Below are 21,135 nucleotides of genomic sequence, written 5' to 3'. Positions count from 1 at the left end.
AAATATCGATTTCAGCGTATGAGCGCTCTGTTTCTGAGTGCGGATCGGCGTATTGAGAAGTACACCGATCACGTCAATGCATCCAGGTTCCGCCGGAAATAATAAGTAGGGAGATATGAGAGACCTTTACATAAAACTCTACAACCGTTTCACGCCGGAAAAGCCAAGTCATCATATAAGAAGAGTTAGGAGACTTTTCCGCAATTATAGTACTAAGCGGCGACTGTTAGACCGGCCGGACAACAAACTCGACCTTAGTTGTTTTTAACTAACGTCCGATAGACTGTAAAATCTATGGAAGCCTTCACTAACTTCGTTACTGCGGTAAAACACACCTTCTGTACCGCGATAGTCGTAGTACTTCGATTACATCTCAAGAGGGCGTAACACGAACCTCGGCAAGCATGCTGGATAGCGAGGCTAAAACATTGTTTTCTGCCTTTATCAACGTAGACGATAATCGCTCGTGAAAGCGCAGCGTCCGCACTGTCTGCAAATACACTCAGCTAAAACCTACAAGCTCTTACTGTGTTGGCCTTCGCTCGCCGTGGGTACGAGTGAATATATTTGCATTTCAGGGCTATTGAGAACAATGCCCACCTCATGGTATTCGAACACGCCACATTCACTAAAAAGCCGTTGTCGAACACCGGTGATAGATATAATCCAAGAAAGTAAAAAAATCAACGCATTGTAACTAAAGAAAAATATTTTCTGCCGTTCTGATCGCATACATTTACAATATACAGGCATCCGACAACGTGGGTATCTTCTGCACATCATTACGGCCATCCGGACGCCGTGCAAGCTGTTTATCATTTGACGGCATCTTATTTTCGCAGCGCAGTGTTTAAGCGCCTAAATCATTTGTTGAAAAGCCAGAGGCTTGTTCAGGTCCTATGAACGTCGGAAAACTAAATAGGAAAGCGCATAGCATTGTCCCGAAAAAGGCTTTTGTGTTGCGGCTTGAGAGTATATTCGTGCATTCTAGAAAAGATTAGCGGAAAAAGAAGCGAACTTGGTACAGGTAGTATTAGACTTGCCAACGGATTGTTTGAAAAGGATGGATATAATTTTACCCCAAGAGGTACAGAATGTACTTAGTTTGCCCCTGTGGTGTCAAAGGTCACGGGAGAAACGCCGACGGCTTAAAAAGTTTGCAACGGCACTTCAGAAGGATTTCATTTAATAGTGGCTTTGACGGCTGCGCCAACAGCTTGTACCCACATTCCACTTCGTGAGGTCTCAGACTGGCAACACGCGCTCGAAGGGCATCATAAAGTTAAAAACTCAAGCGTTATGTGTTTCTCGTAGTACAAAAGTCTCCTGGGAACCAGCATGTTGCTGCGGCCATACAGATCTTGAAAAACCGGATGGTGGATGTCAGTTTATAAAGGGTGCACTCGCATTGCTTTGGATTTGCGTGGCCAACGTGTTACATAACTTTAAACAGCAGGTTCAGTCGCCATATAGGGTGAATGTTTCTGCTTACCAACATTGATAATAACAGTAATATATACATATATATATATATATATATATATATATATATATACAGAAACATTCGCCCTATATGGCGATTTATATACATATTTCTTTTTTTTTTAATGTATCAATCTATGTGTACGGAACTGAACAGCAACAGCAAATGAATTGTAAGTTTTCAAAGGGACTCAGTTATAAGACTTCAAAATAAGTCTTGTTAAAATAATGTTGATGGCCTTGTAAATAAGCAAAATTGTCGAATTTGGAGTGACAAAGGTCAGCACAGTTGCGACGAACAAAAAATGCACGCTGTACATGTTACAGTTTTGTGCGCCTCAAATTGATGGTATGGCTTTCAAAGGCAGTAATGCTAACAGTTGTCGTACGTCAAGTAAAGCAATGGCATTATTGCCCAAGTCATTTCCTGGACGTATAATCTTCCGTTTGAAGTAGCAAGATTGGGCGGCTAAATCATGCGATCTATGAAGCGTTCGGACTTTTCTTTAAAATAGAAGGTCAAGCCGTATGTTATTGGATGAATTGTTATTATGTTCAGTATTATATAGCTAAAACTATGCTAAAATGCAACCAATAATATCGTGAATATAACGCAGATACACAAGCGAAACCGGGGAGGGCATTTATCAGGTGTATTGTTCCCTGCATAGTTCCCATATATCTACCTTATGATGGAAGCGTAATAACAATACTGAAGCGAAGAAAATTGGTGCAATTGGAAATAATGTGTGGACTAAGGTAACAAAGCAAGATGATCTTAAAATTCTATTTAGGTATATCAAAATGTAGTAGAATTGCGGAGATGTTTAGGCGGAATCAACTTGTAATTATCAGATAAAATCTAAGCTTGAAACGGATGAAACTGTTTACGGTGTTCATAGATAACGTCCCTGAAAACCAAAGGTATCAACGAGCTTTATCAACTAAAAATGGGTACTGGTATATTTGTAACTATTATGCTGAAACTTCCCAAAAATATGCAAGTCGATAAGATCATGACTTTGGCATCACCAAATCACAAAATTTTAGGAGGTTCTAGATAAAAAGGAAAAAAAAATTGTGAAAAGCTAATTCGAAGCGAAGAAAATCATTTGGCGAATCGAACTTGAACAGGATGATAAGTTTCTATGAAGATTGTTTGAAGCGCGGAAATTGCATTCAAGCTAAATAGCACAATTAACCAGTATTGCACTTACAGGACAAGTGTGATTCCAGATGTTTTGCAGAAACGTCACGAAAATTAAGATATAGGATAAATTAAAGCTAAGAGCCTCTCGCTACAACCAGGCGCGGTTCATCATGGCCTTTGTTGGATAGGAATTCGGCCTAGCTCTGTACTTAGCCATATCTCCTTTAGCCATTTATTACTTTCTCTGCTTTTGCCGTGGAGTTACCATCTTCAGTGATGATTCTGCGTAGGAAGCTGTCTCTGTGGATGATGCTGGGCAAGACGTTGAGGGTTAATGGAAACTCGTATTCCTATGTGCGCTTCACTTTGTCGTATCACTCGTGCTTTCGTTAAAATACATTCAATGAATGTTTGCAGCTTAGCTGCTTAGTCAACTGGTGGGCTACTTGCCATCCAAAATCCACATTGACCTCGAATAGCCGACGGCCTCGATAAGTGATTTAAGCTTAGGATGAACGTTTTTCATCGTTATTCTTGGGCCCGAATTCAGCGAAAAATTCCCTACTAAAATTACAATAAACTCTTCTATAAGAGATAAAACCTTCGAGCCGTGCATAGAAGTAAACAATAGGAAAGTAAAGTGACAAGGGAACATAAATGGACATCGCTTGCGGTCCATTTTATATTGGTTTTTCCATTGTTTTAAAACTTTTGAACACCACAGGTTTGCGTGCTGAAAAGGATCAGAGCATTAGGACTTCCTGCAGCAGTAAGTATTACCATTTTTGGAGTCTTTTTTGTTATCTATAGGAAGTGACTTGAGATTATTCAAGCAAACTATAGCTTCGAGCGTACTTTCCAGAGTTCGTGTTTTTCAACTATTGACCTATTTATCTGTGTAACTAGTAAGTGATCTCCTCATTTTAGATGGAGGTAATCATTTGGCCCTTTTGTTTTCGAGATAAATTCAAAAAAAACGATTCTCAAAACATCCTGTTTATTTCTACGAAATGGCAAAATTTAGGTTTTTCCAAAAATAGCATTTCTATTTTATATTGTTTCTATGGGACATAAGATGTACGTTGAGCTCATAGACTGAATGCTAATAAATAAGTAATACTTGTAAGCAGAGTATCTTTTTCTGTTTGTATAGCAGACTATGTTGAGGGATGAGCACATTTTCGCAAACGATACTCCAACCGCCGTATCCGCCTCTTGCCTGTGGCATCTCTCAGAAAGTTCATTCTTTGCTGTTTAGCATTCAGGCGCACATCACAGCTGCTGTCAAGTCCTTTTGTAGTGGCCAAGCTAGCCAGGATAATCTACTCACCCAACCTTAGAGTGACTCGTACCGAATCGACATACCCACTCTCCACTTTTCCCTCCTTTTCACCGACCCAAAGGGCTGCTGCACCAGAATCTGTGCCAGTTTCCCTAAGCAGATAGCTTTTTCAATCGTAGACGCTACTTGTAGTACTATAGAACTAAGAACACCCAAAGCCGTAAAGAGCGTCAACACTCTTCTTGCCGTTCCCTGTTCTTAGAATTGCTTTAACAGCATATTCTGTATCTCCGCATAGCGTGAGTAACACACACAGAGATCGGCCTAAGCCAAGCACGTGCGTATATGGTGAAGCTTCATTACACTATGTGTACGCCGATATACCCCGGCTTTAGCATTATATGCCAGACTACAGCTAGATCGTACAGTTGTATAGTTGTTCATTACGAACACAACAATTGCATGATGGTGTCGGACGGTTCATCTAAGTTCAAGCGAGCATATTCTTCAGTAATCTGCTACCGATAACTATATCGACTTGTTTAATATATGCCAGTTTTTTTGTGATGGTGAAATCAGAAATGCATCGCATATAATTTTTACGTGGAGTCAAACGCGTTCTGATTTTGACGCATTTTTAGCGTTGATTTTTTTCGATTGCTGTTTCTATAAAAACAAAAAAAATAGATCATATATTATTGTCACTGAATTCCACTTTGAAATTTTTACGTGTGACAACTTAAGGTTATAGTCGACAGTGTGTTTAATGCTCAGGTAAATATGTTCAATGTCAAATAAAACCGTATACACCAGTTTTAAAAACTAGAGTTGTTGCCTTTAACCGAATCTGTTGCTCAAAATAGTACGCAAAGCACGTCGTATGTCCCGCTATATACGGTTCAAGAAGGACTACAACACGTCTACGGTGGACAACCTTGGATAAGGAAACAGACTGAAGATTATTAGATACATATGTTGGCTGCCTGAGACAGCGGAGTAAGTTGAGTGAGCACTCAAGGCTGTGTACGTAGCAGTCGCTATTCAATATGGTTGTTTCTGAAATCCAAGGACGAGATTGCAAGCACCAACGACATGGATGAGCTCTGCGCCAGTGAAGACCGGCTTTTAAACAGATTTGGTATGAAAGTATAGCGTCAAAAATTATAACGACTCATTATAAGCCACATGACAATGACGAATCCACGTAACTATATCATTGGTTGCCTACATACTGCACAAACGCGTTAAGCCTCTACCCAAAATTGAATTAAACTAAGCCGCCTTTCATGATTTGATAACTTATATGGAATGTGCTTAATAACGGGTATATGAATATGACACACCGTTTCGTTTTGCAGCTTTTGCTGTACCTGGAACTCGTGTTGGTATCCTTCAGGATTCATTATGTCGTCGCGTTTGCCCCGTGGCTCACCTTATCATGGAGGCTACGGGGTCTACGGGGGTTACGGTTATGAAGAACCGACGAAGATTCAACGTTTTGGTCAATGCTGCCGTGCGTGTACAGCGTCGCTGATGTCTCACTTTGGATTGGTTACTCTGGTCATGTTTTACTGTGTTTTCGGAGCGTTCCTGTTCGAATATCTAGAGGCCCCGAATGAAGGGGCCAAAAGACTGGAAGTGATGTATCGGAGAGGAAACGTCAGCATCGATCTATGGAGGATTACTAATGGGTAATAACTAGCCTGATCGTAGTTAATCCGCATGGGGAGTACTCTAATACCGAAGAAGGCACTGGATGAGCGCAAGTTCTTGCGCTAACAACAAATAGGTTTCTGCGATTTTTTGCCCCAACTAACCTGATCATTTGTGTAATCACGACAATGTCCACTTTTTCTTACTATCATACGAAAAAGTTTTGCATAGGCGGAACGCGCACTCGTTTTTCGTTAAACCATTTGCTAGATGTTTTTTTTAATCAAGGTAACAATTGCCGTTAAAATATATTTGCCATTTTGATCAGTTAGAGCTAAAGATTATTCAATCTAATGAATAACTTACTTTGAGAAAGAGAAACAGTAGGTGCCGAAATTTTTTTTAATGTCCTATTGTTTTATCCTAGATCACGTGTCCTTGAGCAACGGCAGTGGAAAACAGATGCCCTTCAAGTTCTCAAAAAGTTTGAAGATCAGGTACGTTTTACTTTTGAATGGATTGAATTATACGATAGTGTCATGCAAACAAGTTTCAAAGTTAGTTGCTTCATCTTTATGAGTAAAAAATCCAATAAGTGAAGTTGTGGCGAAATTTAATTTCTATTGTTTATGGTGGTTTGCTGTGTATATGTGTGTGTGCATTCAGGTAGTCCGAGCGGTCCGCAAGGAGGGATACGATGGAAATGACCACGGAGAGCCGCCACAGTGGAGTTTCACAGGATCACTTCTCTACTCTATTATAGTCATAACGACCATTGGTTTGTATACGCATTAGTAACAACACCAACATATTGCCCGTCGCATTCGCCTATACATTTATTCGTAATTCGTAGATCTTTTCAGATAGCAACATTTTTCGGCATGAACTTATTTACGCATATTCTAGGTTCGATGACATTTAGCGAATAAATATAGGCTAGGCATGGACCAACAGTCTAGACGGTAAAAACTGAGTGGCTACATGAGAATATGAGTATAGATAAACAGAAAAATTTAGCCAAAATTAAGGCAATTTTCAATGATTAAATACAGTTGTTTGGCATCCACAGGATATGGAAACGTAGCCCCGAAAACCCCACAGGGACGAGTGGTAACCATTTTTTACGCGATCGCCGGCATTCCACTTATGCTTCTTTGTCTTTCAAATCTTGGCGATACAATGGCACACTCCTTCAAATTCTCCTACAAGTACGATGCTTTGTAACCATAGATAGTGCAATATGGTTGACAAACTACGTAAATTGAACCTAGTCTATGTTCTGTATGTTTTTTTAGAAGGAATATTTTGTCCACATCTGAATTTTTATCTAGGCTTGTTCCTGGATAATGCGAAGCTCATACTTCCCAGCTATCCCCTGTCTAAAAGCCTGGCAGATCTCCGGGGATATTATTTTAATTTGTTCTCTTGGTTTTAGCTGTGTAGGTCGGTGCTTATTATAGTGGGAAACTCACCAATTGAATTATGAAATACAGTGGGTTAGTTGGTGATGAGTAGATATCATCGATATTATATATTCTATCACACCTCTTTTCTAACGCAACCAGTAAAGGAATTACAATTTTATGTAACTAAGAGAATAATTTCTTTATTTCAAAGCAAACGTAATGACAGTTTATACGTAAAATGTCATATAAAGTGACCATGTTTGGTACAGATACATGTGCTGCGCAATGGTCCACAAAGAGCGGCGCCCACGACGACAGCGGTCGCGCTCGAGAAGAGCATACGCACGCTCTTTGGCGATGGCTGGGTCTGCTAGCGGCATTGGGGCCAGTATGAGCGGCGCTGGTGTTGGGCTTTGCCCAGGAGTTATTGGGACCGGAAGAAAAGTCTTCGTCAATAACGCTAGCACTCAGGCATCGAGTTTACCAACCACACCAACTCTCCAACCAAAGCACTTTAGTAAGGATCCGATTTTCTCTTGTGGCATGAAGCTCTTTTATAGACCTCTATATTTCTACGTTGGATGACTGCGTATTATATATAATTTAATTTATATCAAACCATTGTTTTCCTGTGGCATATTTCGGATTGATAAAAGGAGAACGATATTTGCTCATTCGATCGTAAGACATGTCAGTGCACAAAAGCAAACAAGTTGGGTGACAAAGTGCTCTCCAGATTTCCATTTTTGATTATCTCGAATTTTTTTTGTTAGACGTTGGATACAGACGTGCTGCAAGTGTACCTCGTTCAAGAGCAACCCCGACTCTTAAAGCCGATGCATGGAACTCCCAGATTTTCGTGAACCGATATGCTAAAGAGGATGATAGACAACGCACACTCGGGAGTTCCGGCTCGCCTGAAGCGGCTACTGGGGTGGCCCAGACTTCACGCAACGAACCTATTGTGTTCGACTTTGGTGGCTATGAGACAGGTAAACATAATAATTAGTCTTATTATACTATTATGCAGTATTAGGACATAATATATGCAGCTATTATAATATTGTGGCATGATTTGCTCATTGAATTTCACCGGGTCAAAAATTGTTGAAAATTTTGATAACTTTTAAGATGTCGGTTTCCGCTATTAACAAATGAAATTCATTATTAGTTATTTGCTGATTATTATGATGCTTTTGAATAGAGTCAGAATCATCTGAAGAAGAATATCAGCGCCGGCGCGATGAGGAAGCAGTTCCCCTTTGGATGTGTTGTGGAATTGTTATACTGTACATTCTTGGTGGAGCATGGCTATTTAAGTACTACGAAGACTGGGATTTCTTGGAGGGATCATATTTTTGTTTCGTCACTCTGACTACAATTGGTCGGTATACACTACGTACAGAAACTCGAATAGTTTTAATCTTCCAAAATCGCTTGAAATCACTTAAAGACGAAGAGATACCCTATCTTGCGTGAATTGCTGGCTAAATTCTTTATTGTTCAACTATAATGGTAATGACATCGGTCATAATGGATTCAAATTTGTAGTAGTTATTGGGCTATGTATTATTTTACATAATCTTATTGGGATGGACATGTAATTAAGTCAACGTATTTGTTGAATTGTCTTGCCGGTACAGGATTCGGTGATGTAGTTCCTGGACAGACAATCAACGAAAAAGAGACACAAAGTTCTCGGCTTGCATCGTGTGCGATCTATTTGCTTTTTGGGATGGCTTTAATCGCTATGAGCTTCAATCTCGTGCAGGAAGAAGTTAAGAAGAAGGTGCGGAATATTGGCAAGCGGGTGGGTATCGTTTCGGATGATGATGACGATTAAATCTGTCTGCCAAGCGGCCTATATATTCCACGACGCCTTCCTCTACTTCGAGTACTTTTCCTCTTCGACTCCCTTTGATTCCCCCTTACATATCTTCGGTTATTTCGAAATAGTGTTTTCACCATCATTATTGTCACCATCGTCATCACAAAGGCCAAATATGTGCCTAGATGGAAACAAACTTCTAACAATATATTATGCAACCGCCTACACATTGGTATATGGATTTTTTTCGTTCTAATTAATGCGTCGAAGTCCTACGTCAGCGAAGCATTAATTGCCAATTAACTGTTAGCGACTGAAGTCATTTTGCGTCAGTGCGTACATAATGGTTTTAGATAGGCTGTAGATATAATCTAATCGAACAGTTTGCACACTCACTACACTACGAAGCAAAAACATAGCGCATTTTGAGTGAAGACGTATCGGGTAAAATTATAGGTACAAATGTATACCAAAATGCTCACTCTCATTACTTGCACCGAATCGTCCAATGTTTTCTTGAAGCTGAGGAACAAAACAGTTAGAAAACCAGTCATTCAATTTGGTATGTCACGAACTAAGACTAAGTTCGTTGAGTAGTTGCAGAGGCCAATACGCTATTCTCCTGGTATTCAATCAGTTCATTCAGCTAGTGCAATAACAAGCTTTGATGGACCAAAAATAACGTCAAAACCGAAAACAGACAAAAACCAATAAACAATTTTTCTACAAAATTGCCTCAGAGTAGGTCATCAATAATTAAAATCAATACTCAAATGCAATCAGTGGAAGAAATATTATATGTGTTCATAGCCTAAAAACTTCTATTTCGCGAAACGATGCAGCTCCACGTTGACTGGTCTCCATATAGACTGACTAAATGTTCCGCCTAACCTACTGTAAATAAACACAAAATCGTACTACGAACTTTTTTTTTTGATATAATAGAAATAAGATCACATTTAGTTTTTTTTTTTTATTAAGATCCACAGAAATATGAGCGTTTGCACTATGGACTATATACCCAGATGGTCGATTTTACTAGGAACCTCAACTCTCTAGAGAGTAAAAGGTTCCCAGGTTTTTGTGCAATAAAGACATCAGCGAATCAAAATTCCGCTTGAAATTAAATTATTAACAACTCCACCTTGCAAACGGAAACTGTACGACGGCAATTCTATGTTACACTAAAACTCTTCCCATCCTGCATATTGCTTGACGATATCTCGATTATCTCTCCTTAATCGATTTGTCGCGGAGCTTTCACCCTTTGCTATTAGGGACTTCTTGTACATTTCACGCTGTTTCCTTCTTTGAATCTGTTTCTTCATACGCTCGCGAACATCTTCAGGAGCTATCGTTGTGCAACTTGACACGACAGAACGTTGGCATATGTCATCCTTCTTAACAGCAGAGTTCGCTTGTAGAAGCTCAGGAACCTAGTTTCCAAAAATCACAGCACGACGACCTTATGAAGCTAGCCTCATATGTATTAGACCGACTGATAGCGAGAAAGAAAAGGTTTACCAACGAACCGCAAAAAAGAATCGAACCCTCCTTAACGATACATTAGAATAATTTGAAAGAATACGCTACAGGAAGGCGAAGATAAGGAACTTAAGCAGTAGGAGTAGGACACGGGGTCCCCAGAGGACTAAAACTTTGTAAATCGTTACGTATAGTTATACTAAAAAAGGTGTTATTTTAAGCTATATGAGATTTCGAGTATTTATTCTTTTGAAACTGACAAAAATTCCTCAGAAAGAGAGAGAGAGAGAAAGCAAAGGAGAATACTATATATCAAGATATGCGAGTACCTACACATATAGCAACCTAACACAGCATTAGATCGAATCAAGTACTGAGCTCACCTTTTGTTCTTCTTCTTCGCCGTTTGATTTTTGCGAGTTCGAACCGTTGTCTGGAGTATTTGTATTAAAATCAACCTCCACCTTTGAGATATCATCTACACCAAAGAATTTCTCCATCAATGAAGGATTGCAGCCGTTCTTTGGCTCCGTGTTGAGTTCTAAACAAATCAAAGAAAACCCACGTGCATATATAATATAAGTCTAGGAATGGAATTTACTATTCAAATACATGATTGTCCAACCTTACGAACAAAACAGTTTGAGTGGATTGCAGACATATCTGTATAACTAGAAAAGTTGTCGGCGATTTAAGATCGTTGCTTATTTTTCTATAATTTTTAAGTATCAAAAATTTCCTGCTGTATTTAAATGTCACAGCGATGTACAAGAATTGGTGCCTGTCTAATTATTAAAAAAAAAAAAAAAACAGCTCTAAATCTACGTTATTTATAAGAAGTTACCATAAAATTTTTTTTTGGATTGAACATCATAAAGAAGTCCCACTGACTACACGCACCTTCGGCCTTCGCTATCTGCTGACGATGTCTTGTCTTTAATTCTTTTTTCTCTCGCTTGCTTAACTTTACTTTTCCCATTTGAGGTAAAAGGTCCTCTACTCCATCAGATTGTCTAGCATCACTATCGCCGTCTTCATTTTCCTCTTGGTCATCATTAGCAGGTTCTTCATCTCTGTTCATTCCCTCGAGTGCTTCGTGTAGTTGCTCGCGAACTTCTTTGGTGAATCCTGATGCAGCTGTCTCCATATCAAGAAGATCATCTCTCTCCAGATCAGCAAACGTTGGAAACTCCTCACTTTCATAACCGAGTTTCTTGCGGAAAAACTCTCTTACACAAGCGACGTCCCTATCGAAATAGAACTCGGCGTTTGGATGTTTCGTTGATATCATCTGGGGGAAATCGATTAGAATTGGCTCTTCATCTTCAGTTAACATCAGATTAAACTCGTTGTAGTCGCCGTGAATTAAGCCAGCGTTTCCCAGCTTCACGAGAAGATTCATCAGCTTATCGTACAAATCAGCTGGATTATTTATACTCTGCATTTGGCACATTGTAGTTCCTTGAACAAATTCCATAATAACGCAATGTCTGTTGACACCTATTGGCTTTGGTACTGGAAAACCCCGTTGGTGAAGGGCGTTCATGAATGCGTATTCTTTGACCGCTGCTAGTCTAGAAAGGTATAACCACGACGCGCTCCGACGATGGACATGATAGTCACGCTTCTCTTTGATCTTCCGGAACGACGTTCTACCCAGTCGATGAACTTTAAGCACCAGTTCTTCGCCTTCTACATTAGCAACAAGATAGATATCGGACTCTTTTCCTACTCCTATTTTGTTTCCGACGGAATATAACAAGTTTTGTGCAGTGAATGCCTTCAGAGCCAAATAATCATAGCCGAGATTGGTAAGACGATAACCGTCGTACTTTCGACCACGTTCGTATGAGAGAAGCTTCTGTCGGCAGAGTTCGTGTAAGTGTTTTTGACATCCACCGTGCTTTAGCGAAGCAATCATGGCGACAAGCGGTCCGGGCACTAGTTCATGGTTTTTCATACCCATTTCGACGGAAGTTAACACACGAAAATCGTCCGCCGTCAAATAGCGAAGCATCGTCACGTTGAAGCGGCCCATCTGATTTCGCCAGTAGAATGCGCCCTAGAATGCCTGTGGGTAGTCGGGCTTAGGTCAGATGCATGCGTCTAGAATTAATTTAATTCCCCACATAACATATTTGTGTTGATTTGTCGAAGGTCCTACACAACACTTGAATATAGCAGTCGTTTCTACAAAATCTAGTTCGTCCAAGTTAATCGATTAAATTACTTTGTTGTCTTTCCGCATGCATCAGTTTTTCATCACTGATATAACAGCTGAGTCATATTGCTTCCTATAAAACCTAGCCTAATTCATGTGAATCTTAATGAAATAAGACAATGATAAAAGAATTGCCTGTTAGTTAAACGTTTGCCCATTGTTTAAGAACAATGGTTATGTCATCTCTATTGAAAATTGACGACATTCTGCGTCCTTGGATTTGATTAGGTTTTTACAAATGTGCTGTTCTTATTAAATTCCATTAATAATGCGCTATATATATATATATATATATATATATATATATATATATATATACACTAGCGTCGTTAAGTCTAGCGTCGTTAAGTAGCAATTAATTTAATATAGTGATATTATTTATGTTAACCTAGAATCGTCTTTCATTGTTCAACTGCTCACAGAAAGCGGTGTTTGAAACAATTAATCGGTCGTATTCTTTGATTAATCAAAACCATATTCGAAAAAAAAAAAGTTCTTAACTACCATCACATGGACTCTACTGTTTACTTCTGCAAGGCGTGGATCATTTATTAGTTGCTTATGTATTAATGGTTAGTCGTTTTATAAAAATGGCTGTGTGCATAGTTTATAGTTCTACTTACGATACCTTCACTAACACCCGATGTATCTCTGAGACTACCGAACAGCTTAATATTTAGTCAATCACAAACCATAGATTGTTTGATCTGGCTAGCTTACAGTTGTTAAATAAACACAGGCCACACGTGTAACTTCACTCAGCTGTAAAGAGGAGAGGAAGTGAGAAAGGGTGGCTATATATAAATCCATAGGCGGGCAAATACCCTCTCCGCTGTTGTTGAGCGCCACATTTTAAAAAAGCTGTGTTCTGTACCGCATGCAATTACGGCGTGCTGTTGCTGTGCTTCATTCTAGATACATGAAACTTGCAAATCTATTGGTGGCAGTACAGGATGTTAGCAATAGAATAGGAAGATGAGAAGCGAGAGATAAAGGGAGAGATACACCAAAGATCAATGCAGGCTGATAGATCTAATATTAACAACATCCACTTCGTCACATTATTTATTTTGACTTATGGCACTATTTGTGTGATTGTATCCAAATATAAACTATAAACTGATAGATCGAGATCGACATGCACACATCAGTGAAACGAAGTCGCATTTATTAGCGTTTTTCTACCCTTGACAACGATAGATGCACTTGTTTTTGGCTGCTGGATGTAATGGCATGATTTTCGGTTTCGATCAGCTACAATATGCAGAGCTATTTGGGGTTATCATCACTGTCAAAAGTTTGTGTTTATTGCTTGAGCATCCTATTTGATCTATGCTCTATCCTAGTTATTAGTTAAAGTTACCAGAAACCTGAAATTCGGCGCACTTCTATTGGAAACAACACAAAAGTTACGTCGCTGCCTTTAGAACATAAGGTACATCAGGCAGAGATTTTTAGAGATGAGGCTTACATTAGAACACTGGACAGAGCATTTTCTGTGGGCTTCAGAATAGCGGAAAACCTCTCTAAATTAGAGAGCTGTGCTGTCCCGTAAAGTTAACAGTACGATCAATACAGCCGTTTATTTGACCAATAAAAATCGTCGTTATCGTCAGGGATCAGGAAGTCTTGCTGTCTAATTCATTCCTTGCATTAGGTAACAGCGAGCTCTGTAAGATGCACGCAAATACTACACACAAAGAATTACCTGAAGAGGAAAATAGCCACATCTTACTCGGAACTTATATACTTATTATTATTATTATTATTATTATTATTATAAACCAATTACCGCTAAAACTAGAAGAATAGTTAGCAACTGAACCAACCACAGAACGTCTAAACTTATAATTGGTTCTCAGTTAAGCAGAATCTCGAGGAGTGTTATTTTAGATAGTTCGATGTTAATAGTGATCTATTAGACAGAGAAATAAAGCGGGAGCTCATCAAGGTTCACTTCTCGATGACTGACATCGCTCGGACTTTTTGAAGTTTGGGCTTACTGAAGTCCAAACTTTAAAAAGTCCGCAAAAAGAAGGCAACAAATGCAGGACAGATAAAAAAATTAGCACCTGAAAAACTTTTGTCCTGGTCCTTCACTGTTGAACGAAAGGATACTTTTTCTTTATACCTCTTTGCCAGACTCATACTGCGATATTGCAAAGAAGATTATGTACTACAGTTTGCTAGCCTTTCTGGTTACGACGAGACCAAACTGGTTCCTGGAAAAAGTCCATCCAAAAATTATAAAAGCTTCTAATAGCTATTCTTTAAAATCACAGGATGATGATGGCGTGGCGAAGCCTCCTCCCCCTCCTCATACGACAAGTCTTACGCCGGAGAAAAACCTCGGCCCCCTACTGTTTTTGGCGCCGCTGAAAAATCAGCCAGTGAGAACTTGAAAGCCTAAGGCCTATGCGCTGAAAACCCGGTTCTTTATAGAATTAGCCGTTTAAGATCTACAAGACATCCTATCTCAGGCACCTTCTCGTATTCTGCTGCACGGCATGAAATTGGGTAATTTCTGTTTTCGCGGGCATGCCTATTGCTTACTCCTCGCTTTAATAAATGCTTTGCGATATGGGAGAAAGCGTTTACGGAAGTAAAAGTGGGGTTCTAGGAACTTCGAGCATAAAAAACAGGCCTCCGCGACGGCGGCAGTGATATTCGTTTCTTGACAGGTACTAAGTCAGTACTATGAATTTCTAGGTAATTAAAACACGATTCCTCTTTAGCTAACCACTCGCTGTAAGGAAATTACTATAAGTTAAGCGCCGGAGATGTGGAACCTATTCTGGCTCAGTACCAGGGAAGGAGCAGCCGCAACCGCTGCGATTCGAAAAGTCTATGCTTTTTTGTAATTGGGGACAGGTTTTCGTGCAGGTTCTAACCCAGACGTAAACAGACTTTGTTTTGTGCTGAGAGTCAGTCGTCTGATATGATACCTAACGGCAATACCGAACATAAAACTCGAAACATAGAGAGTTGTAATTAGGTATGTAATGCAAGACTTTCACCATAAACTGTGCCCATGCGGCATTTTCATAAACCAAATGAGTTATGTGTTTATATCAGAAGCAAAGGACGATAGCGCAGATATCGCGCTTCTCGCTGTTCTCATATGGTCTCGCTAGGATTTCTAACATCTTAAATAGAACAGAGAACACATATTTTCTGATTTTTTTATAAGTGTTTGCAATAATATGTTTTTAAAAAATGTTGCAGCCTTAAAAAAGGCGCTCTTGCTATTTTAATAAAAAGAATTCATGTTTCAAACGCCAACACGGCCCTAATCTAAACTAAACCTTTCCAACATCTTTAATATCGATTTTTTATGCGTTCTTTCAGAGTTAACGAATTGTGCAATGTTGCCTGGGTTGTATAATGTAAGTTAACCGTTATATCGTGTTTTATTTCTTCCGGTACACTCATACATAGTCCCTACGATTATGTCGTGCGAGTCTTTCCCGAAACGAGATGGATCTGGCAATGCCTGTACGGCCATTGTTACATTTTTCGACATTCTCAGTTGACCTTCATGTCTTGCTAAAAAGCAAAAGTAAGAACAGAAATTTTCGGTGACAGTCACACGAGCGGCGTCACTAAAAGCAGTATCATCGAAAGTCAAGTCTTCGGTGAGTGTAAGTATCCATTCGAGGGCCTTTATAGATGAAGTAGTACTTTTTCTTGAAATATCTTACAGCTCGTTGCTGAAATTCTCGAGTACCAGATTAAGTAGCCTCGATATGTTCCTGGATTTGTAAGAGAATTCTTCTTGAACTTCTCGAAGCTTGAATAATCATAGCTGCAACGCGAGCATGACATCAACCGCAAATCATTTGGTGCAAATCATGGTAGAGTTGAGTTTGCCAGTATTTCACCTGCTGCGATGTTGTGGCCATTCGAAACAATAGTGGGTGCACCACAGTGCGCACAAATTTGCCGTCAACCTATGATAACGATCGTCGTTGAACGGAGACACTCACCGCGTATTAATAATAAAAAGGAGAGACTCCTCGGTCAGATGAAGATATGAACGATCGAACGAATGACTGCAGGGCTAATTGTGTCACCGTTATGTAATATATATATATATATATATTAACTCTTTCTCAATTATAGCATTAGGACGCTAATGGGGTTAGTCTTTTGAAATATCAAGTTGTTTAGCATATCATCGAGCAGCATCGATTTAATGGATGCTAATGCATTCCAACACAGTTTGTTTTTATCGTAGAGATAAAATAATCAGCAGAGGAAACCAAAAAAATGAGAAAAAAAGCTTTGAACAATTACCTAATCTGAACTTGGCTCAAGTAGATAAGCAGTCTGTCAAAACAATCAACTGAATCATCCTTCTCCGTTTGCAATATAAACAAACAGTGGAACAGTCGAATTTCGAAAAATTGGGACTACAGCATGCTTAATTTTGATGTGTTAGAACTTGGGTTGTCGACTTGGATACATCTGGCTAAAATCTCAGCACATTTTTTAAATATGGTCGTTTTTTGTTCATATGAATTGCATATATATGTATAATTAACTGCCTCTATGTGTGTGAATGATGTGAAAAGATAGAGAGTCATCTATTTGGCTGGCGGACGTTCGAAAAGATTCAAAGGTATGTGTGCTACAATTAAATTGTTCATATCTCGAAGATGTACGATCGAGTATGCTATTATGCAATTAAATGCAAGTAAGAAATAACTACTGTTTTTTACAAACATCCTGCACAAAAAATATTGCTTTACTTTTTTGCTCCGCTTTAGAACTAAAGTTAACTGGTGCTATAATTTCACACGAAAGTTCGATTTCTAGGAAAGACTGACATTTTTTTGTGTGTATTGGAATTGTCACTTGTATTGACCTTTTCAGACGACTACACATTTGATGCTTTAGCGCTGTAGAACAAATATAAACTAAAAGAAACGTTTCTAAGTATGCTCTACCTTTAATAAGTAGTAGTGTAAACTTGTTTAGTTTACAAATTTAAGAAAAGATTTGTTTGAAATAACACAGCCTCTAAGTGAGTAACTAGATAGTTTTGCTATGAAGCAGGAATAAGCCCAAGTGTTGTTTACAAGGAAGTCGAAGGCATGTCAGCACTAGAATTCAGTAGCTAGAAAAGTACAATGGAGATCAATTCCATCGAGGAGGACGTAATAGTGACAGTGGAATCCCTGGTTAACAAGGTGGGTAACCTGCGATACTTTTTTTAAACTTGTATTTTAATGACTCGATATGGAAATATGTCTCTCAGGTTCAGACCTTTTTTTTTAAATATTACTCCCGTTATTTGAACTATTTACCTCTAATGTATTAAAAATTGGCTACAATACGATTATACTATCAACACTATGACGGTAAAATTGTAGGAGAATTTTTTATGAGTAAGAGTTATTATAATCTATTAATAAACAATGAATCAACCTTGCCGTTGCTGTGGCGCTTTCCTGTTTTTTGAGAATACAATGAGGAGTCATCGTTCAACTTAGAGTAAATCTGATGAAACATCCATTTCGTTCTGCACATAAAATTCTTAACTTTTAGATGTATCATGCCACGGGGCGTGAGACAACGATCTGTCTATTTTGACCAAATCGTCTTTGATAACCGCTCCATACATTATCTTATAGAATAACTACATCATAATCTATTGAAATTTATGCGTTAATTCGCTACCGTAGGTATCAGATATGGCGGCCCTACGGGCTATCGCCGATGAAGAGTCGACGGACGAGGATACACTGCAAGAGAGTTCGGCAAACCGAAAACAGTCAGCAGGTGATTCACCGCATGACGACAGCGATTCTGAAGAAATTACTTCGTCTCTTTTGCAGCTGATCGAGTTGCCTGCCGGGATCTTCGTTTTCAATGCTAGAGGTTGAATTTGAGCTTATACATTAATAAATTTATTATGCAAAATGGAGAGTCTTAATAGAAGCATCAAGCTAACGGCCGTATCTTTAAATGAAATTTTGTATACAACAAGATTTGTTAATAGAAAAGTCAGATTACGTTTTTAGAATATATAGAAATGTGGCCTTTAATGTAGAAAAAGCAATGTACAGAAAGTTCTTTTTCCACTATGTAGTGTGTATTTCTTGGAACCGATGGTGCGCTTGAATTTTATTACACGTTACATGATAACTTAATCATTATTCTGTCGTAATAATCTAATCTGTAACAGATATCAGCAAATTACGTTTGACACATCGAATCGTCGGCTCAATGTGCGGTCCACTGCAGAGCCAGCCTGGTCATGCACAGGCAGCTCCGCCATTGAAATTGCGCCCTGAGGAGACTCGACTCCTGCTCGAATGTGGCATCGCCACGTTAGTTTCACCATCAACTCTCAATTGCGTTCCACCGCAGGAAAAATTAAAGGCCTTCGATCAATTCAACCGTCGGTTACATGAAGTGTCGGTATGCAATATAGTAATTATTTCTATATATGCAATAAAATGTGGACTCGATCAAATTTTAAGTACTTTATGTGAATTGAAACAGACGTCTCATTGGTAATGACTCAAAAGAAAAGAGTATCAGCCCCGGCGATGGGGGCATTTTTATGCTATGACTACATAGGCATACTGGTTTCAAAAAGGCACTACCTGAAAATTTCTTGCAGTCTATTTCTCGGATATTGCGCTTGCTCTTGATTATGTTTTGATTCCTCTTGCAGCCTTCTATTAATGACAATTTTACCACGAGTGGTGAGACACAACGGCCCGCATTGTTTTTTAACAGGGGCGTAAACGGGAACACTTGTAGCAATACCTCCTTTCCAAAATGTCTATCAGTGCTCTGTGCTAACCCGTCAGTGATTGACGTTTCACCTTTCGTCTTCGATGCGTTTCAATAGAACATAGAGCGGTACAGGGATAAACTGCAAGCTGTTTGTAACCCACCTCATCGACCAAGGATCCTCAAGAAACGCCCTCCTAATCCTAGTGGAGTTCCATACCAGCCGAAACCGTATGATGAAAAAGACCCGTTTACGGTGCAACTAGTGGATACTCCTTTCAGCACCACTATGTCGGTGTCATCATTGCCGTATATTAGATCAATTTCTAATTCACCTGAGGCTGAACTTCGTTACCAGGTGTTTCGTGAACTCTGGGATCAGGGGAACTATATCGGTGGAGCTTCTAATTTCGGTGCTGACTTTCTCGTTTATAGAGGTAATTGTGCATGAACGGAAACATTTGGGTTTTTATCGACGAAATTTGCTATACCAGTTATTTGCCTTTATAAATATGAGGAGAAAGAAAAGAAACAAAAATAAATATTGGTAAAGGAAAGCGCTATTTAGCAGGACTATAAAGATTCAAAAACTATTCTCGTTATTTTATTTTAGGTGATCCCTCAGCTTATCATGCGTATGCGTGTATAAAATGTTTACCGGTAGGATCGAGAGTAACGGCGGCTGACCTGGTGCGCTATTGCCGTATCAGTAATACAATCAAGAAAAATTTTGTCTTTGCTTCTCTTGTTAATCACCATGTTCGCTTTGTCACCGTAACGTGGGAGGTATAGAAGTAGAATTAAGCTTGAAAAAACTTCGTATTAAACCAGGATTACTTGATACTTGTATAGAAGCTAGTAAGTGAGAATAGTTGCAAATTTCATATGTAAAATTAATAAATACATATTTCATATACCATACAATTCTAAATAATCTATCTAACGCGACACTTAGATAGGCTATAAAAAACAATTTTTTTTAGTCATAAAACTCTCCACCTCTACTCATTATCCTTTTATTATAATTATTAGCCTATTAGCTTTGTGATTAATTCACTTATCGTTCATGTCGTTATAACTATTATAGACATTTCTAAGATTACTGTAATGATGGTCAGTTTGATATATTCAGTACGTTTTACTCCTCGCTTCTCTCATTTTTTTCTGGACCTTTCTCACTTGTAACTTAATTATCCTCCTCCGCTTTTCACTTGTTTTGATTAAATAACAATGTCGGAATGTCTGGAATACTTGGGATATTCTAGCTTGTTCATCATCGTTTGTTGTCGTTAAGGCGTAATAAAGTCAACCGAATTAGAGCTCACTCGTTGCATTAATCAAGTACTTTTAGGTAGCAAGCTCTTCCTCTTCAATATCCATTTTCTAGTTACTTATTATTCTCTATAGAATAATAATAATTATTGTCAGTTATTAAGTCTTACCATCTTTCTTTCCCTCTTACATATCACCCTTTTATCCTTTAATCAATAGCTTTCACTCTGTTTCTTTCTTACGTCTTCTCGTGATAATTACGATAGTAATAACTGTCATATCTGTCTATTAATATTTATACTGGGTGTGATAATACTTTTAGGAATCTCCTTCCACGTTTTTGAGTGATTACGCAAAAGGCTGTGCCTTCGACGATACTTCAGTTGCAAGCGTACCTCAGTTAGTTAGCTCAGTGCGATTGAACCTCTATTTACTTGTGAAAGTGTCCTATAGGAAGCTATTAAACGAAGAAAAGTGAAGACCTACATCTAATCGACTCATCCGTCATGCGTTTTGCTAAAAATAGTAGTCACCTAATGTCCATTGTAGTTTTCAACTATGCCCATTATTATCATATATTTAATGACTAACTCATCTGCTTTTGTGTAA

At 38.8% G+C, this 21,135-nt stretch overlaps 3 protein-coding genes across 14 annotated transcripts; 2 read left to right on the top strand and 1 right to left on the bottom strand.

Moving 5' to 3' along the window:
• Positions 1 to 2,875: 2,875 nt before the first annotated feature.
• LOC111243360 (potassium channel subfamily K member 18-like) lies at positions 2,876 to 9,718 on the top strand. Of its 6 annotated transcripts, none has more exons than XM_022788793.2 (10): positions 2,876 to 3,401; positions 4,778 to 5,052; positions 5,273 to 5,605; positions 5,995 to 6,064; positions 6,234 to 6,345; positions 6,637 to 6,775; positions 7,243 to 7,490; positions 7,747 to 7,965; positions 8,178 to 8,357; positions 8,617 to 9,718. In XM_022788793.2, exons 3-10 carry the CDS (start codon positions 5,319 to 5,321, stop codon positions 8,814 to 8,816), a joined length of 1,455 nt encoding a protein of 484 aa, XP_022644528.1. In that variant the 5' UTR covers positions 2,876 to 3,401; positions 4,778 to 5,052; positions 5,273 to 5,318; the 3' UTR covers positions 8,817 to 9,718. The 6 variants fall into 6 exon arrangements, with proteins under 6 accessions (XP_022644528.1, XP_022644529.1, XP_022644526.1 ...); XM_022788791.2 differs by lacking the exon at positions 2,876 to 3,401 and adding an exon at positions 3,706 to 4,213; XM_022788792.2 differs by lacking the exon at positions 2,876 to 3,401 and adding an exon at positions 3,706 to 4,251.
• Positions 9,719 to 9,754: 36 nt separating this feature from the next.
• On the bottom strand, positions 9,755 to 16,867 carry RIOK2 (RIO kinase 2). Of its 3 annotated transcripts, none has more exons than XM_022788788.2 (4): positions 16,804 to 16,867; positions 11,187 to 12,357; positions 10,670 to 10,827; positions 9,755 to 10,237 (listed from the first exon to the last, which is right to left on the bottom strand). In XM_022788788.2, exons 2-4 carry the CDS (start codon positions 12,322 to 12,324, stop codon positions 9,986 to 9,988), a joined length of 1,548 nt encoding a protein of 515 aa, XP_022644523.1. In that variant the 5' UTR covers positions 12,325 to 12,357; positions 16,804 to 16,867; the 3' UTR covers positions 9,755 to 9,985. The 3 variants fall into 3 exon arrangements, with proteins under 3 accessions (XP_022644523.1, XP_022644520.1, XP_022644521.1); XM_022788785.2 differs by lacking the exon at positions 16,804 to 16,867 and adding an exon at positions 13,136 to 13,294; XM_022788786.2 differs by lacking the exon at positions 16,804 to 16,867 and adding an exon at positions 13,131 to 13,288.
• Tsen34 (tRNA splicing endonuclease subunit 34) lies at positions 16,826 to 20,578 on the top strand. Of its 5 annotated transcripts, none has more exons than XM_086976733.1 (6): positions 16,826 to 17,128; positions 17,563 to 17,699; positions 18,195 to 18,390; positions 18,698 to 18,933; positions 19,373 to 19,691; positions 19,868 to 20,578. In XM_086976733.1, the coding sequence occupies exons 2-6, from the start codon at positions 17,640 to 17,642 to the stop codon at positions 20,044 to 20,046; spliced, it is 990 nt and encodes a 329-aa protein (XP_086832859.1). In that variant the 5' UTR covers positions 16,826 to 17,128; positions 17,563 to 17,639; the 3' UTR covers positions 20,047 to 20,578. The 5 variants fall into 5 exon arrangements, with proteins under 5 accessions (XP_086832859.1, XP_022644534.1, XP_022644535.1 ...); XM_022788799.2 differs by having other exon boundaries at positions 16,827 to 17,128; positions 17,383 to 17,699; XM_022788800.2 differs by having other exon boundaries at positions 16,829 to 17,128; positions 17,566 to 17,699.
• Positions 20,579 to 21,135: the final 557 nt, after the last annotated feature.

This window comes from Varroa destructor, unplaced genomic scaffold (assembly GCF_002443255.2).
Source record: "Varroa destructor unplaced genomic scaffold, Vdes_3.0 BEIS01000001.1, whole genome shotgun sequence".
In the NCBI taxonomy this organism is placed as follows: domain Eukaryota; kingdom Metazoa; phylum Arthropoda; class Arachnida; order Mesostigmata; family Varroidae; genus Varroa; species Varroa destructor.
The sequence above is the reverse complement of the archived record's forward strand: the minus strand, read 5'-3'. Positions and strand labels throughout refer to the sequence as shown.

What these genes read in the sequence shown, in the direction of transcription:
- Tsen34 (XM_086976733.1), top strand. Translation starts at nt 17,640, where the DNA reads ATGGAGATCAATTCCATCGAGGAGGACGTAATAGTGACAGTGGAATCC. An exon ending in GTCGGTTACATGAAGTGTCG is followed by an intron (nt 18,934 to 19,372) that starts GTATGCAATATA and finishes GCGTTTCAATAG; the next exon opens with AACATAGAGCGGTACAGGGA. An exon ending in TGACTTTCTCGTTTATAGAG is followed by an intron (nt 19,692 to 19,867) that starts GTAATTGTGCAT and finishes ATTTTATTTTAG; the next exon opens with GTGATCCCTCAGCTTATCAT.
- RIOK2 (XM_022788788.2), bottom strand. Translation starts at nt 12,324, where the DNA reads ATGGGCCGCTTCAACGTGACGATGCTTCGCTATTTGACGGCGGACGAT. An exon ending in GCAGATAGCGAAGGCCGAAG is followed by an intron (nt 10,828 to 11,186) that starts GTGCGTGTAGTC and finishes TGATTTGTTTAG; the next exon opens with AACTCAACACGGAGCCAAAG. An exon ending in GCGAAGAAGAAGAACAAAAG is followed by an intron (nt 10,238 to 10,669) that starts GTGAGCTCAGTA and finishes TTTGGAAACTAG; the next exon opens with GTTCCTGAGCTTCTACAAGC.
- LOC111243360 (XM_022788793.2), top strand. Translation starts at nt 5,319, where the DNA reads ATGTCGTCGCGTTTGCCCCGTGGCTCACCTTATCATGGAGGCTACGGG. An exon ending in TATAGTCATAACGACCATTG is followed by an intron (nt 6,346 to 6,636) that starts GTTTGTATACGC and finishes TGGCATCCACAG; the next exon opens with GATATGGAAACGTAGCCCCG. An exon ending in TCTCCAACCAAAGCACTTTA is followed by an intron (nt 7,491 to 7,746) that starts GTAAGGATCCGA and finishes TTTTTTTGTTAG; the next exon opens with ACGTTGGATACAGACGTGCT.